We start from the raw sequence: 14,084 nt of genomic DNA, 5'->3' as shown, positions 1-14,084 counted from the left end.
AGGACTTGCAATGCCACACTTTTATTTTCAACAGGAAAAAAAATCAATAATAGACAACTACACTGATTTGATCATGAAATGGAATTTAAATAAGAACATTTTTGATCTAATATTGTATCACGTTGGCACCGACTCGACTTGATCGTACACAGCAGGGACGCAAAGCTATGGGATTTTGTGGAATCGAAGAAATAATATCCAAGCTTATATTCAAGATTGTCTTTAAATAAATGCATAGGAAAATATGCCCAGTAAGAATCTATTCTGCCAGCAGTGGAAATCAAAATTACGCATGCAGGCTCATTGTTAACAAGGCTTTTCTCATTTAATTTGCTACAAAGCGAGGACTATTACACTCTATTCGCTTAACATATAAAAGTTTGTATAAATTAGTGCAGATTAGCCTGAGGCTCATGAGACATATTGCGTTAATAAGAATCCTGATTCATCCCAAAATGTACCTTTTTTTTTTCTTTCAGAAAGACATGCAGCAAAAATGTAGTTACAATAACTCACAAAAAAGGCTTATGTGGAATATCTTTAAGGTTACATGTAAGACGCATGAATATTTTCCTCTTCTGTCACTAAGCATCAAAGGGCAATATGATTGATTGGAGAGCAAATTGTATATCCTGAGCTGCGTGAATATACTGTATTATTTGTGATATGATCGGGGGGGGGGGGGGGGGGGGGGGATATGCCATATATATCGACATGTCTTTACAATATAAACAATCATAAAATTACAAAAATAAAAATCAAACAAAAGTGTAACAGACACGGGAAAATGTACCTGCTCCGAACAATAAAATGTTATTCAGTAGTGCTGCCTTAAAGCTGAAATCAATAAGTGCCCTCTAACTTTTGAAAACAATATTATTTAGAATAAAACACTGCAATAAAATCAAACATATGTATTAATATTAAACATGAAAAAAGTATACTGCATTTTTTGGGGTTCAAATGATGAATAGTATCATTCAGGTCAATTCATATTCCAAAACAATTACTGTTGTTTAAAATATTGATAGGAAGACAAATATCATTGAAAAAAGAGCAGTAGAAACATTTTTAAGTTTGAATGAATAAATTGAGGCATTCATCTTTTCTACAGAAAATCGTTGAAAAGGAAATTGAACAGGGAAAAAAAGATTTACCGTTGACATCAATTCTAATGTAAGGCTAGTAAAATCTTAAACTCGCATCATCAACGTTTGGTTGTTGTTTTTTTTTCTTCAAATAAGTACGAGTAACACAGCATGAAGATGATTGTCATTACAGCATTGCTGGCTGGCCTCAAGAGGTGGAGTGTGACAGCAATGTTACTACCATTGCCTTGTTTTGTGATGACTAAAACACACACTCATCATTCAAGAAAAGAAAAGCAAAATTCTATCCCGGACAATCAAAATGACACTGAAAGCTTCACAACTTCCCTGCTCTGACTTTGGGGTTATCCTGTTGTGTCCTGCTTTAGCCTTTGGCTTCTGGCCTTGTAAACTTCGATCAGGAGGTCTTTGACGTACTGGATTTCACGCTCTACAGACTCCGCCTTGTCCCGCAGCTCACGGTTCCTCCCTTCCAGGCAATGCAGCTGTTCTTCCAAAGAATCTAATTCCGCCCTTTTTCTTTGGCGATACCTGCATCGAGAAAAGGAAAGATGACACCCGCAGCAAATCCTTGCCCAGCATTGTATTTGTTCAAGAAGATTCTGTAGTTTACCTGTGAGCAGCTGTTTTGTTCTGATCTCTCTTCTTCTGTTTGCGCTCTCCTCTGCCTTCTGCGGGAATGACATCAAATTGGTATTTCACAGCACAGTGGTCTTCCTTCAACCTGCAAGATTCTAAGTTCAGACTGTCCCTTGCCATCAGAAGACACTCTGGACCCGGATCCTCCAGGAAATTACAGTGCAAGTCATGCTGCCCTATCTGCAGATTCTCCGCTTTGACCTGCTCGGTGAAGAAGCTATGATAGGTCTCAGACTGGGGTGTTCCAGAAAGATAACAACTTTCACTGCTCTGGGCTTTCCAAGAAACTGTCGCTTTTGTCACCTCCACACCAGCTTTGATGCTGGTGAGCACCTCGCTGTTAGCGGTGCCGCCACTCACCTCTCTCATGCTATACATCAGCAGATCTTCTTTCTTTGGCGAGTCGTCAAGTGATGCGCCAAAATGGCATCCGCCCCCGCCGGCGGCGACCTTTGCGTTGTGACTGAAGCAGCAGTTTTTCTCGTCTTTGGCGAGAATGGCGCATTTTCGGAGCTCGACCGCACTGCCCAGACAGTAGCCTTTGCCGACTAACTGCTCCTCTTCCACACAGCAATAAGTGAGTGCCGAGTTACCTGAGTTGCTTGCTTTGGAACTTGAACTGTTGTCATAACTTTCACTTAACCTCACCGTGTCTGGGATTCTTTTCCTAACGCACGGGCTGGGGCGACCGCAGCTATACGGGGTGTGCCTGGGAATTTTAGATCGCGCTACAGGCCCGCCACACACGCCGAGCAAGTCCAGTTCTCCGCTCGCCAGAGTGAGAAGAAATGGGCTGGATTCCGATTGGCTGGGTGCGGAGTACGATGCATAGGGCGGTTGACTGAACGCCTGAGGACCCGTCACCGGAGGAGCCCGGTCGTATTTCCCCGGCCTCGGACCTTTCTCCGGCAGTGGCTCAGACAGGAAGTAGTCTTCCAGTTGGGCGAGTTCCTCTTGCAGCAGAGAGGTCATAACCTCTAAGTCAGAGGGCACATGGATATCATTGTGAAGGGGTGACGGGGGGAGAGAGGCATTGGCGGAGGTAGGAGGGGAGGGAGGGTTCGGGAGGTACGAGGAGAAGTCCACTTCTTCCGTCATCCAGTCGGTGAGACCATCACCTGTTGACAAATGATCATATGAAAAATAATACATGCCTATGTAAATATGCCCTAAATATTCTGTAAAAATACAGCAAAGTTTTTGGGAGCCATGTTACTTACTATCTGGCAAGGAAGTGTGTGCTGCAGTGCCAAGCCCACCTGAGATGTGGCAAAATATGAAAAAGCTCACTTAGTGCAACTCACCAATTAAGTGCTGACTCCCCTCTGACACCTCCCCCCTGCACCCCTGTGATTGGCTGCGGTTAGCCTGTGGGTGAGAGAGAGCGAGGGGGTCTGCCTGGCACGCACGAAGCGTATTCCAAACAGGAGCCGGTGTCGCTATCATCATTCTGTCCATCGGCGCTTCGGTTCAGTCCAAGTCGGAGCATGCGCTGGGGGCAGTCGCGGTCTGACAGCTGGGCCTCAGAGAGCAGGGCTGGGTGGGCATAGTGAAACCTGGGGGAGGGCGACAGACCGAAAACGGTGTTGAGAAATGGGTGCGGATGCAAAAAAGCATGATGCAGGTGCATTCACGGTACAGGAAAGTTTGAGAGCAACAGAGCAGTGTCCCGTGGGCTTCTCCAAGTAACTTGACACATGACATCCTAAAGCCACTTGGGAACTATGAGGCTGTCAAGGGCCTAATGGTTGGTTGCCAAGGAGCTCCCTGTGAGTGAGCAACGAGTGAGATGATCTTTAAATTGGATTAAAGCCGCTCGTTCGTCATTTCAAATTAATCAATTAAGCATTTTAGCAGTTGAAATGACAACAGCATTTTAGCTAAAAGTGGTGGGAAATTCATACGATTCCATTTATATATATATATATATAATGTACTTATATTACATTGACAGGAACCTTATCAAAAAGCAAAGTAAACTATATGAAGCAACGTAATGTGAGAGGAGAGCATATGATAAAAAGTTTCACAATGACAAATCAGATAAAGTGAGCGTTACTTACTCCATTCTTGCAGAGAAATAGTATAGAGAGCTTGGGAGTGCGTTGCCAAAGCAAAGCACGGCGTCTTCTCGGTTACAACTTCTTGTAAAAGTCAAAAAGCCATAGTGCCAGCTCGGCGCAGACGACGACGTGGTGCGGTACTTGCAGCGTGGCGGGCGAGTAGTAGTCTGAGCAACAAGCATCTTAGTGAGAAGCATCATGGACACTTTCACCTAGCAACCAATGACATCACCGCTACTGAGCTCGGTGTCCCTCCGCCTCCGCCGCGTCCCGTACAAGCTCAACCGTCCAATTACGTGTGGCTTTTCGCCAAAATAACACCAGCAGTTTATTGAATGATACATAAAATAAGCCACATTTTAGTACGTCAGTAAAATATTCAAGCTGTCGAGGCAGAAGTCATTGACTCGTTTTAGTGTTAAAAGTCGGGCAATGGGACCTACGTTACATCAATCACGTCGTCATTGCGAGACCAAATGTATCGAGATTTGACAGTTTATGCATTTCTTTCTTTTTTTATATTTCCTCTCTTTTTCCGACGGAAGATTGTTGCTATGTTGTGTGTTCACCTCCACTTCCGGGAAACAATCCTCGCGAGAACCCAACCACGGGATCGATTATAGACCACATTTTACCCATTAACGCCCGGTGTTATTGTTTTAAAGCAGCCGTCATCGCTTGAAACAGGCCCAACACTTTATCGATGTGTACGAAGTGGGATAGCTGTTGCATCGCTATTGCATCAGTGGTCCGTACTGGGCGTCTATTGGCCGCGCGTGGCCAAGCTGCCGCACCGTGATTGGTTGGAGCGGTCCGTGTATGGATTGTGATTGGTCGTCGGTAGGCAAGGAGAAGGAGCACGCTGTTTTTATCTTCCTGCGGGTGCAGCGGGTGCACACATGGTGCACATGGTACACGTAAACAAATCCGCGGTGCAGATTTTTGATCCAGTCAAAGCTTTCACTTGTTGATGTTTACTTAGAATAACCAATCAGAAAAGCCCCGCAAATTGAGTAACATCGATAGTTATTATCGTAGCCTTTTGCTCCAATGGGATCTAGGGTTATCTACTATAGCGTGCTTTCATACGAACTATTGTTATGTGGATTATTTACATCACAGTTGCTGTATATATGTTGTTTAATCAATAATTGAGGTAAAATGATCAGATTCATTTCCATGATAATCTTCATAAACACGGTTTATGTATTATTTGCCATACCAAGTGAACTAAAAGTGACAATGATGCGAGAGCTATTTGTTTTCAGCAAATCCCACGCTTTTCCTCTGTTGCTATAGTAATAGTGGACACTGCCCCTATTTTCGACTTGTTTTCCGGTTGCTGTTGCCATGGGATTTGCATTCCTCGCCCGGCATGGTGTTTGTCTTCCACCTCGCCACTGTTTCCGCTCCTCCCCGCCCAAGCAAGCATTTGCTGAGTTGCATCGCTGTGCAATGATCAGGTTGCCAAAACCAATAGGCCTTTCCACCCATCTTTGCGGCAATCTTCATAGTGGCCACATCGGCGGGAAGCATTTTGCTGTCAGTTACTCTGGCATGTCTACGTATTGATTACAGTTAAGCAAATTGGGTTGTCTCACTTGAGTCGATGATCCACCGCGGCTTGGCAGAATGAAACATGCCTTTTTGAATACAGATGGAGTTGGGAGTTGTTTTTGTTTGGCAGAATTAGATGAATGTCTTAACATCATGTTTTGGACATTCAGTTATTCACAAATACTTTTCTTAAATAACGTCATAAACAAAGTGTCTAAAAGTCAAATCCGCAGTGTCCATGTTAATCTCCAGTCGAGTTCTGATTAATTAGAGACGAGCAGCTCAAGTGTTACATCCGGTATACGCTAGCTACAGCGAACGAAGTGAGATTTGTAGAGACCTGACGCAATCAAGATAAATGCGTTTGTAACGGAGATGAGATTGAGATGGGTAGTAGGTCTAAGTCTCCCAGGACGGCTTTGCCAGTCTACATTAATTGGTCCACTGAGAGATTCCTGTCATCTTGAGAGAAAACTAAGGTGCCGTTCATAAGAGCACTTAAGTGTCCTTTCGGCAAAAAACAAAAAAACAGTTGACACTAAGTATATTACAGGTATATCATATTGTGGGTTATACCAGGATGCAAAAGCAACATTTTCTTTTTTGTTGTCGCTGATATATTCCAGCCACCTGCTAAACAATGCATTAATTGTGGTTTAGGCCCAAGATAAAGTTGTCAGACACAAGCCGTATTGGTTGTGTAAGATGGCAGGAGAAGTCAGAAGAGTGGATGCCGCATGCCGAGTGCACGTATGGCACGTTAGTGAGGGTTACACCGTGGTTTCATCATCAGCGCTCTCACAATTTATTGTCCTCAACTTTTGCCACTCTTTGAACACACCATGAAAACACAGCACCGTTGCAACATGTCTATTTTGTTTTTGTTTTTTTATTCCGGGTGTCGAGCTGAAACATTTGTATTACAATTTTCATTTCTAATTGTAAAATGTTAAACATACGGTACAATTCAAGACAATGTCTTTAATGGAATGGCGTTTTAATATACATTTTTAAAATAGAAAAGCTTGGAACAAAAATGAAAGAAAGCTTTTTAATGCAATATGTCTATTGAGTTTTTTATATATATATATTAAAACATTTTGTTTCTGCAATCTTAAAATAACCATAATGTGAATAATTATTGCTCAGATTGTCTTTTTTTTATATATAGACTCCTTAAAAGAGAAGAAACTTCCCTGAGGCTCACTTTTATTTGCCACATAGTTCCACCGGCATAGCATGTGAAACTGCACAACAAAGTTACTCGTATCTAAGAAAAAAAAACAACAATGAATTGAAGACCATATTGCGCAACAACGCACAACAATTTTTCTACTATTCACTGTTTGACGGAGCCAACATAACTGCCGTGAAAAAGGTCAAACAAAAAAGCGCGTTCTGGCCGAAGAGTTTTGCACCGTTCTCAATTTCAGAACTTGCTGCACGCAACATGGAAAAAAAAAAGTCCCAGCGGGTCTCTCGGTGTCTCTTGTAACACTCAATGAATCCCCAGAAACTTCACGTCTGTCACTTTTGAATTTGACACAGACAATATTCACTCATCACATACACTTTGTGCACACGACACAACATGTAATAGCAGTACAATCGTGGCACAGGTTTGTATTATCAGCCCCCGCCCCTATTTTATCAGTTAAAATACGAGTTGCACATCTACTGTATATTGAAGACAAATGTAAGCATCCTATAAATAAACAACCAAGTCATTAGACCTGCAACAGAAACACTGGAGAAAGAGGAAAATGTCCAACATTGTGGAAAATACCGTACCTTCCTTTTGTTGTCTTTGTTGACCTGTCAGTACAATAGAATAGAAGGATTATTTTAGATTTATGGGTCCCCTAAAAAGTACATGACTATTACATAGGCTATACAAAGTGAGTACTCTCCTCACATTTTTGTAAATATTTTATGATATATTTTTAAGGGACAACACTGAATAAATGACACTTTGCTACAATGTAAAGTAGTCAGTGTAGAGCTTTTATGATACTGTAGAATGACTGTACCCTCACAATACCTCAACACACAGCCAATAATGTCTAAACCACAGGCAACAAAAGTGAGTACACCCCGAAGTGAAAATGTACAGGCTTTTGGGGTGAAGCGGTGTGTCACTAAATGAGCTGCTGAGTATACGTTGATGGTGTCATGCATTGGGCGGGAGTCATTGTCAGTGTGTCAGAGATTACCAAGTTTTGCTCCCATTCTTCCTCCCCCCCCCCCCCTTAAGGGTACACTTAAGGACAGCGCTGGGTTTCCTTATCACCCTGTCCAGATTTCTTGTGTCATCAGCTGAGATGCTACGGCTCCAGCAGGCCACTCCCTGGGAAATCGAGTCATATCATGTCGTCAGGCAGGACCATCATGTCGGAAACACCCTAACCTGATGTAACCGGTGGTGTTTGACGAAAGGGACGTACACGAGGATATGGTTACAGTTGAACTCTGTTTTATCTCAAAGATGAAATCAGCACAAAAACAGAAACTCTCCTGTCAAATGTGGCCATGTGTGTACCCCATACACAGATTAAGACACTGGAATATCCTCGGGTACCTCACGATAACTAGAAAGTAAACAAACAACAGAAATGTATCGGGCCGAAGTGAAGCTTACGTCGCTCATGGAGGACATCGGTAAAAGGGGAGAAGTAAAGGCAGAGACCCAACTCATGTGGAATTACTGTTCCATATATTGACATTGGACGCTGTGTTAGACAGATTTTGTGTAAAACACATTTATAACATCGTAACTGACCCTCTTAGAATGAGCAGCTGTGTGTGTTTTATGAAGGACTCAACTCAAATTAAGAATGGATTAGTTCTGCTATTAAAATGTGTGCATACAGTGGATATAAAAATCCACACACCCCTGTTCAAATGGGTGCTTTTGTCATATCAAAGAAATGAGACCCTGATTAATCATTTCAAAATCTTTTTCCATCATGTTCCTATAACCTATAATCCCTATAACCTGTACAACGCAATTAGAAACAAATATATTTTCAAGAGAGGGAGTTAAAAAAAAAATACAACAGAGATAATGTGGTTGCACAAGTGTGCACAACCTCTTAACTGTAATGTGGCTGCGTTCTGAATTAACCAATCGCATTTAAACCCATGTTAAACGGAAGTCGGCACACTCCCGCCACCATTTTAATGTGTTTGATGATCCGCAAATAAAGTTTAGATGCTCTAGATGGCTTTTTCTGACATTTTAGCCACATTTGACAGCACGAGCCATGCATGGTAAACAGAGAGCTTCTGCCAGCATCAAAGGCAGAGGCAGCGGAACAACTTTGTGTGTGCGTGTATGTATGTGTGTGTGTGTGTGTGTGTGTGTGTGTGTGGGCACTTCCAACAAAGAAAGCGAAAATGCAAAAAATTAAATACACATTATAGAGGATGAAGATATGAATGCTTTAAGCCATTAACAAATTGCACTATAATTATGCTACCGCATAATACGCAACATATTGTCGGGTAGGCATCACCCAGTGCAATAAATAAGAAAAGACCAATCCATCCTTTTCTCAGTACCGCTTATCCGCGGAAGGCGGACTACGCCCTGAACTGATCGCCAGTCGGTCGCAGGGCACATAGAGACACATCCATTCGCACTCACGTTCACACCGTCACTGAGTGGGAAATGAACCCATGCTGCCCGCACCGAAGTCAGGCGATTGTACCGCTACTGCACCATCAGCGACACGTGTGAAAACATATGTGATAAAAGGAGTAAAGGCAGGCCAAAAAGGTGGGCGGTAGGTGCCTCCAGATCAGAGGGGTCTCATTGTTATCAGTCAGGAGAACGGTAGAAAATAATATCCAAGGCTTTAAATACACCACGGATCACAGTGAAGACAGTCATCATCAGGTGGAGAAAATGTGGTACAACCGTGACATTACCACGAACTGGACATCCCTCTAAAATCGATTAGAAAACAAAAAAAAGACAAGAAAACTAGTGAGGGAGGCTGCCGAGAGGCCGAAATCAACATCGAAGGAGCTGCAGGGATGTTGGCGATTACAACAATCTCCCCTCATCTTCATACAGTATGTCTGGGCTAAGGGGTAGGCTGACGAAATGGAACCCTTATTTTCATAGAAAAACATCCAAGCCCGGCTACATTTTGCAAAAACGCACTTGAAATCCCCTCAACGCATGAAAGAAAATGTGTTGCGGTCCGATGAAACAAAGGTTGAACTGTTTGGCTGTAATTTCAAAAGGTATGTTTGATGCAAACATACGCTACTTATCACCAAGAGAACACCGCGGCGACAGTGACGCATCGTTGGTGGCGGCGTCATGCTTTGGGGCTGTTTTTCTTTAGCTGGAACTGGGGCCTTAGTTGTTAGCACAAAACCTTCAGGCTTCTGCTAGAAAGCAAAAATGTCAGGAAAAGCCTGCTAAAACAACGTAACTTATTGGGGGTAAATTAGAGGCACGTTGTGTGCTGTGTACCATTTCACATGAGTTTGAATGTGATTGGTTCATTTTGAACAGAGCCACATTTCAGTCATAAGAGGGAGGGCACACTTGTGCAACCACAGTCTCAATTGTTTATTTTAACTCAAAATGCTTTTTTTTTTTTTTTTTTTTGACTTGAATTGAGTCATACTTGTAGGTCACATTAATGAATTCGTTTGTAACATGATTTAACTTAGTCCCTTTTTTGTATCACAAAAAATGGCATGTAAACTGGGTGGGTGTGTAGACCTTTTATATTCACTGTATGGACCTTGCATTCTGTTTGTTAACTGAGAGTTTACTTAGATAGATAGATAGATAGATAGATGGATGGATGGATGGATGGATGGATGGATGGATGCATGGATGCATGGATGCATGGATGAATGTATTGTAAATCACCAACCTACAGCTGTACTAGGAAAGGCATTTTATTGAATTGCTTTCCCCAAAAATGGATGAAGCAAATACCAGAAGCTCTATTTCCAATCCTGGTTTCAAGACGTTCTTCACTTTTATATCTACGAGTGAGTGAAATGAAAAAGTGATGGCATTGTATTTTGTTCATAGAGATGTTTTGGTTGGCCTCATTAGGTCAGTGCTGCATGGTGTGTGTTGCGTGCCCTCTGGATAAAATAACATTGTTGTTGCCATGAAATCCAAAAACAGGTCTCTTGTATTGTGATTTAATGATTTGTGTATTCCATTTTGAATTAATGACATTTATTTAGCTTCGCCTTCAAACGGGGAGAGAGGGTAACGGTATTCACTGCGTTTGGTGAAAGATGCTTTCATCTGGTGTGTGTGTGTGTGTGTGTGTGTGTGTGTGTGTGTGTGGGTGTGTGTGTGGGTGGGTGGGGGCACGTCTGGGGCGAGGCAGGAAATATTCCTCTTTAATGACCCAAATGAGTCTAATCTCATGTTGTGATGTAGAGCTTTATTATGTTACAAATGTCTGAGCTGTAATACCATGAAGGATGTTGGAGAGGAAATCTTTGACAGCTGATGATGATGATGATAGCTCCATTTCGTCAGAATTTTTGGATTATTTGTATTTTTTTTTAGTAAAATGTTATTCTCTTTTACGTGTCAGTAGTGACAACATTCTGTTAGACTGATTACCAAATTGAGTTCCAAACTATGCTGTACTGTAAAAAAAAAAAAAAAAAAAGCCTTTTTTTTTTGTTTGTTTTTTTAGTTTATTATACTCATTGGTGTCCCTCAAGGGGAAATTCAATGAGACACATCCTGCACCACTTGAGCTGAGGTGGTGGAGGACGACACTTTGCTCAAGGGAACCTCGACAGCCAGCAAGCAGACTAAAATCTCTCCAACAACTTGTTGCCATATAAAAGAAAAAAAAAAAAAAAGTTGTCTTTTTGGTCTGTCGTTTTATGTAAAAATACACTTAGCAGACACTTTATAAGGTACTACACTTGCACGTTCTAATACAAACGTTATTGAAGTAGAAACCTGTGCCCTCACAAATATACAAATGTTCACTTTTGATTGTGTGTGAAGGATCAAGCCTTTACACCATGTGGGTAAACTCAAGGCACACGTGCCAGATTTGGCCTGCCACATCATTTTATGGGCCCTGCTAAATAAATCTTAATAATCTTGCAAAATGGATTAGTTCTTTTAATTTTGGCAGAAAATCAACACCAAAGTTGCAAATATTCTTTTCCCCATCATTTATTTTCACCAAATCCCTTTTTATCATAAACTGGACTTCTGAGGGAAACCATAACCAAGATGTGGCCCGCAATGAAAACGAGTTTGACACCCCTGCTTTGCAATCATTTCCCCCAATATTAAATGCTCTACAAAAGAGAACACTATGTTTATTTAAGGACTGGACGCTTGTTATCAATATATATTTTAGATCCAAATTTGATGTTGCAATGAATGTACTTTCTAGTTTGCATGACTTGCTGTTATGTATTAACCATCATTATGGCCCTTCATTTATTTCTTCAGCATTCATACATTAATAATACAGTTACTATTGTGCTTGTCGTTTGTGATGCATAATTTTGACCCTCTCATGTGTCTAAATGTGGTCACCAAAATATTTGAAACAACTCTGTGTGGTTTAGCGCACCGCGACACCAGTACAAAGTGCAGCCACAATCATAAACACATGATCGACATGATAAAGCTCTTGCATTAGATCTCATTAGATTACGTAGGCGTACCAAATGTTGTGGCCGGTGCGTGTATTTCACCAGCTATAAGCCCGGGTGTCAGTCCTACTTATCAAGCGGCTAATAAGCTCACACGTCCCTCTTAAAGATCTGTTTGTTATTCCGCTGGCTGCAGCGTGAGGCTCAAAGATGTGCGAAACCTCTCCCAAGGTCAAAGGAAAGCCAAGTGATGTGGAAATGGCCTGCGCAGACACAGATAAATACAGGGTGTTCGGAAAGTCACTCACTTATGGGTACATATGAAAGAAATCGGAAATATATATACATCAAAACGGTTTTATCCTGGTTTGGTGACCATTCACTGAACTGAGGGGAGATTCATTTAAATGAATAAATCCTCTGCAACTGTTTTCACTTCAAACTCGGGAAAACTTAACATTCCACGTGTGGAATGCAATTAGTAGCTGTCAGATGTGCGTCTGTGATTTCTGGCTCTCACGTCGCTTCAGATATTGCAGGGCTATGAGTTCATTGGAGACACCGTATGATATACAACTTTCACTGATTTGCAATAGAACCAAAAAAAAAAAAAAAAAAAAAAAAAACTACACCAGGGAATAGTAGCATGTTTCTTTTTTTTTTTTGGCTATTTGCTGAAAGAAAGGATGTAAAAGACATTTTGTATTGATATTTCATTCAAATGACTTGCTATTGAATCATGCGTTATGTTAATTGAAGTTTCTCTTGTTTTTAAGCATTCTTTAAGTATTATCAGTGAATTATTAGTGAACCTTTCACTTCAATTGGATTCACAAGGTCAGCGCACCAGTGAACTAATGAAATAACCTCATTGTTTTTATGCAAATAAAGAACTTGCAATGAATGGAGATTTACGCTGTGTGTGTGTTTGTTTATTTAAATGGGAACACATGCAGCTCATTAGATTACTTGAGGTTATTATTAGTAACGTGATCATCAACAACCAGTTTGTGGCTATTGTGAAACACTAATTGAGATACTTTTGCTTGCAACAAAACACCATTTATCAGACAAAAGAGAAGCACCATCATTTTTATTTCTTTACATATGTAGATTTACAATTACGTTATAAGATTTGAAAATGTAGTCTGGATCACATATTTGTGTAGAATGCAGACATATTATATTGCAATAATTAGATTTCTGCCTGATGTCAAAGCTGCAATATAAAGATTAAACAAACAAACAAAACAAATTATTTGGCAGCAAGTTGCAAATGAATGAGCAACATTAAAAAAATATTTACTGCCGTTCCTTTACTTGGTAGTGTTTAAAATTGGTTAAAAGTAACACGAGTGGAAATAGAGACATAAGAAAATAGAGCGACAACACTGTAATCAAAAGATGTTTTTTTTTTATAAAACAACGCTGTAATTATCCCAAATGTCTTGACAAGAGAGAATGTGATGGATGGAGTGAAAGCGCGCCCTCATGAATTCTTTCCGAGCACTTCTGTCAGGACTTAAAGCCCCCAGCGGCTCATCGGGCCTTCGCGTCGCCGGCGTCCTCCGTGACATCCATTTCACCTTCCGTCTTCGCTCCCGTGCGCGTGCGCGTGGGCTTGCTTTCACGCTGGGCGCCCTCTGCCATCCTTCCACAAGGTCCCTCAGCTCATGAATTGCGTGTAGCCCTCGGCGCCCGTTACTATGACATCCATCCAGATCCGCATGGCCTCCGGGGAAGGCGCCACCATGTAGTAAAGGCGGTCGTGAGTCTTCACACAGAAGGTCAGCGATGGGTTGGGGCTCTGAAGGATTTAATGGAGAGGGTGAGATTTTTTCTTTCTTTGTCTTTAAAGAAAGCAGCACGCACCTGTTGCATGTTTTCCCTCTGAGACATGTTCAACAACAGCAACGGAAAATGTGAAAGCATATGGTATCGTTTTGTCATGTCCCTTTTTTCAATGGTGGGTGGGTGGTAAGGCCTTCTCTGCTGGCCTAAACATTGTCAGAAGCACTGACCTACATTTACAACTTGAACTCTAATATTAGTGCCATGACGTTTTATTGATATAGTTCCAGCAGTCCTCTTGGCTGCA

General features: G+C 41.6%; 2 protein-coding genes across 4 annotated transcripts in view; both read right to left on the bottom strand.

The window, feature by feature from the left end:
• Positions 1–5: 5 nt before the first annotated feature.
• Positions 6–4,542, bottom strand: atf5a (activating transcription factor 5a). 2 transcript variants are annotated; one of them, XM_061752042.1, is made up of 5 exons: positions 4,381–4,542; positions 3,812–3,978; positions 3,053–3,304; positions 1,723–2,866; positions 6–1,640 (listed from the first exon to the last, which is right to left on the bottom strand). In XM_061752042.1, the coding sequence occupies exons 3-5, from the start codon at positions 3,204–3,206 to the stop codon at positions 1,454–1,456; spliced, it is 1,485 nt and encodes a 494-aa protein (XP_061608026.1). In that variant the 5' UTR covers positions 3,207–3,304; positions 3,812–3,978; positions 4,381–4,542; the 3' UTR covers positions 6–1,453. The 2 variants fall into 2 exon arrangements, with proteins under 2 accessions (XP_061608026.1, XP_061608025.1); XM_061752041.1 differs by having other exon boundaries at positions 3,812–4,542.
• An 8,520-nt stretch (positions 4,543–13,062) lies between these two features.
• The window catches only part of phldb1a (pleckstrin homology-like domain, family B, member 1a), a 32,516-nt gene continuing 31,494 nt past the window's right edge, over positions 13,063–14,084 (bottom strand). For both annotated transcript variants that reach the window (XM_061751620.1, XM_061751621.1), the window contains exon 25: positions 13,063–13,793. In XM_061751620.1, coding sequence (XP_061607604.1) covers positions 13,653–13,793 — 141 coding nt within the window. In that variant the 3' untranslated portion in view covers positions 13,063–13,652. The remainder of the gene's footprint in view (positions 13,794–14,084) is intronic.

The sequence above is a fragment of the Phyllopteryx taeniolatus genome, chromosome 17 (assembly GCF_024500385.1).
Source record: "Phyllopteryx taeniolatus isolate TA_2022b chromosome 17, UOR_Ptae_1.2, whole genome shotgun sequence".
Classification (NCBI taxonomy): Eukaryota; Metazoa; Chordata; class Actinopteri; order Syngnathiformes; family Syngnathidae; genus Phyllopteryx; species Phyllopteryx taeniolatus.
Note: the sequence above shows the minus strand (reverse complement) of the source record. Positions and strands in the feature narration are given on the sequence as shown.

Bases quoted from the DNA above. Each gene is read 5' to 3' on its own strand.
- atf5a (XM_061752041.1), bottom strand. From the start codon at position 3,206: ATGGACAGAATGATGATAGCGACACCGGCTCCTGTTTGGAATACGCTT. The intron at 2,867-3,052 runs GTGAGTTGCACT...ATTTGTCAACAG, and splicing joins GGGGAGTCAGCACTTAATTG to GTGATGGTCTCACCGACTGG. The intron at 1,641-1,722 runs GTAAACTACAGA...TTCTCGATGCAG, and splicing joins AACAAAACAGCTGCTCACAG to GTATCGCCAAAGAAAAAGGG.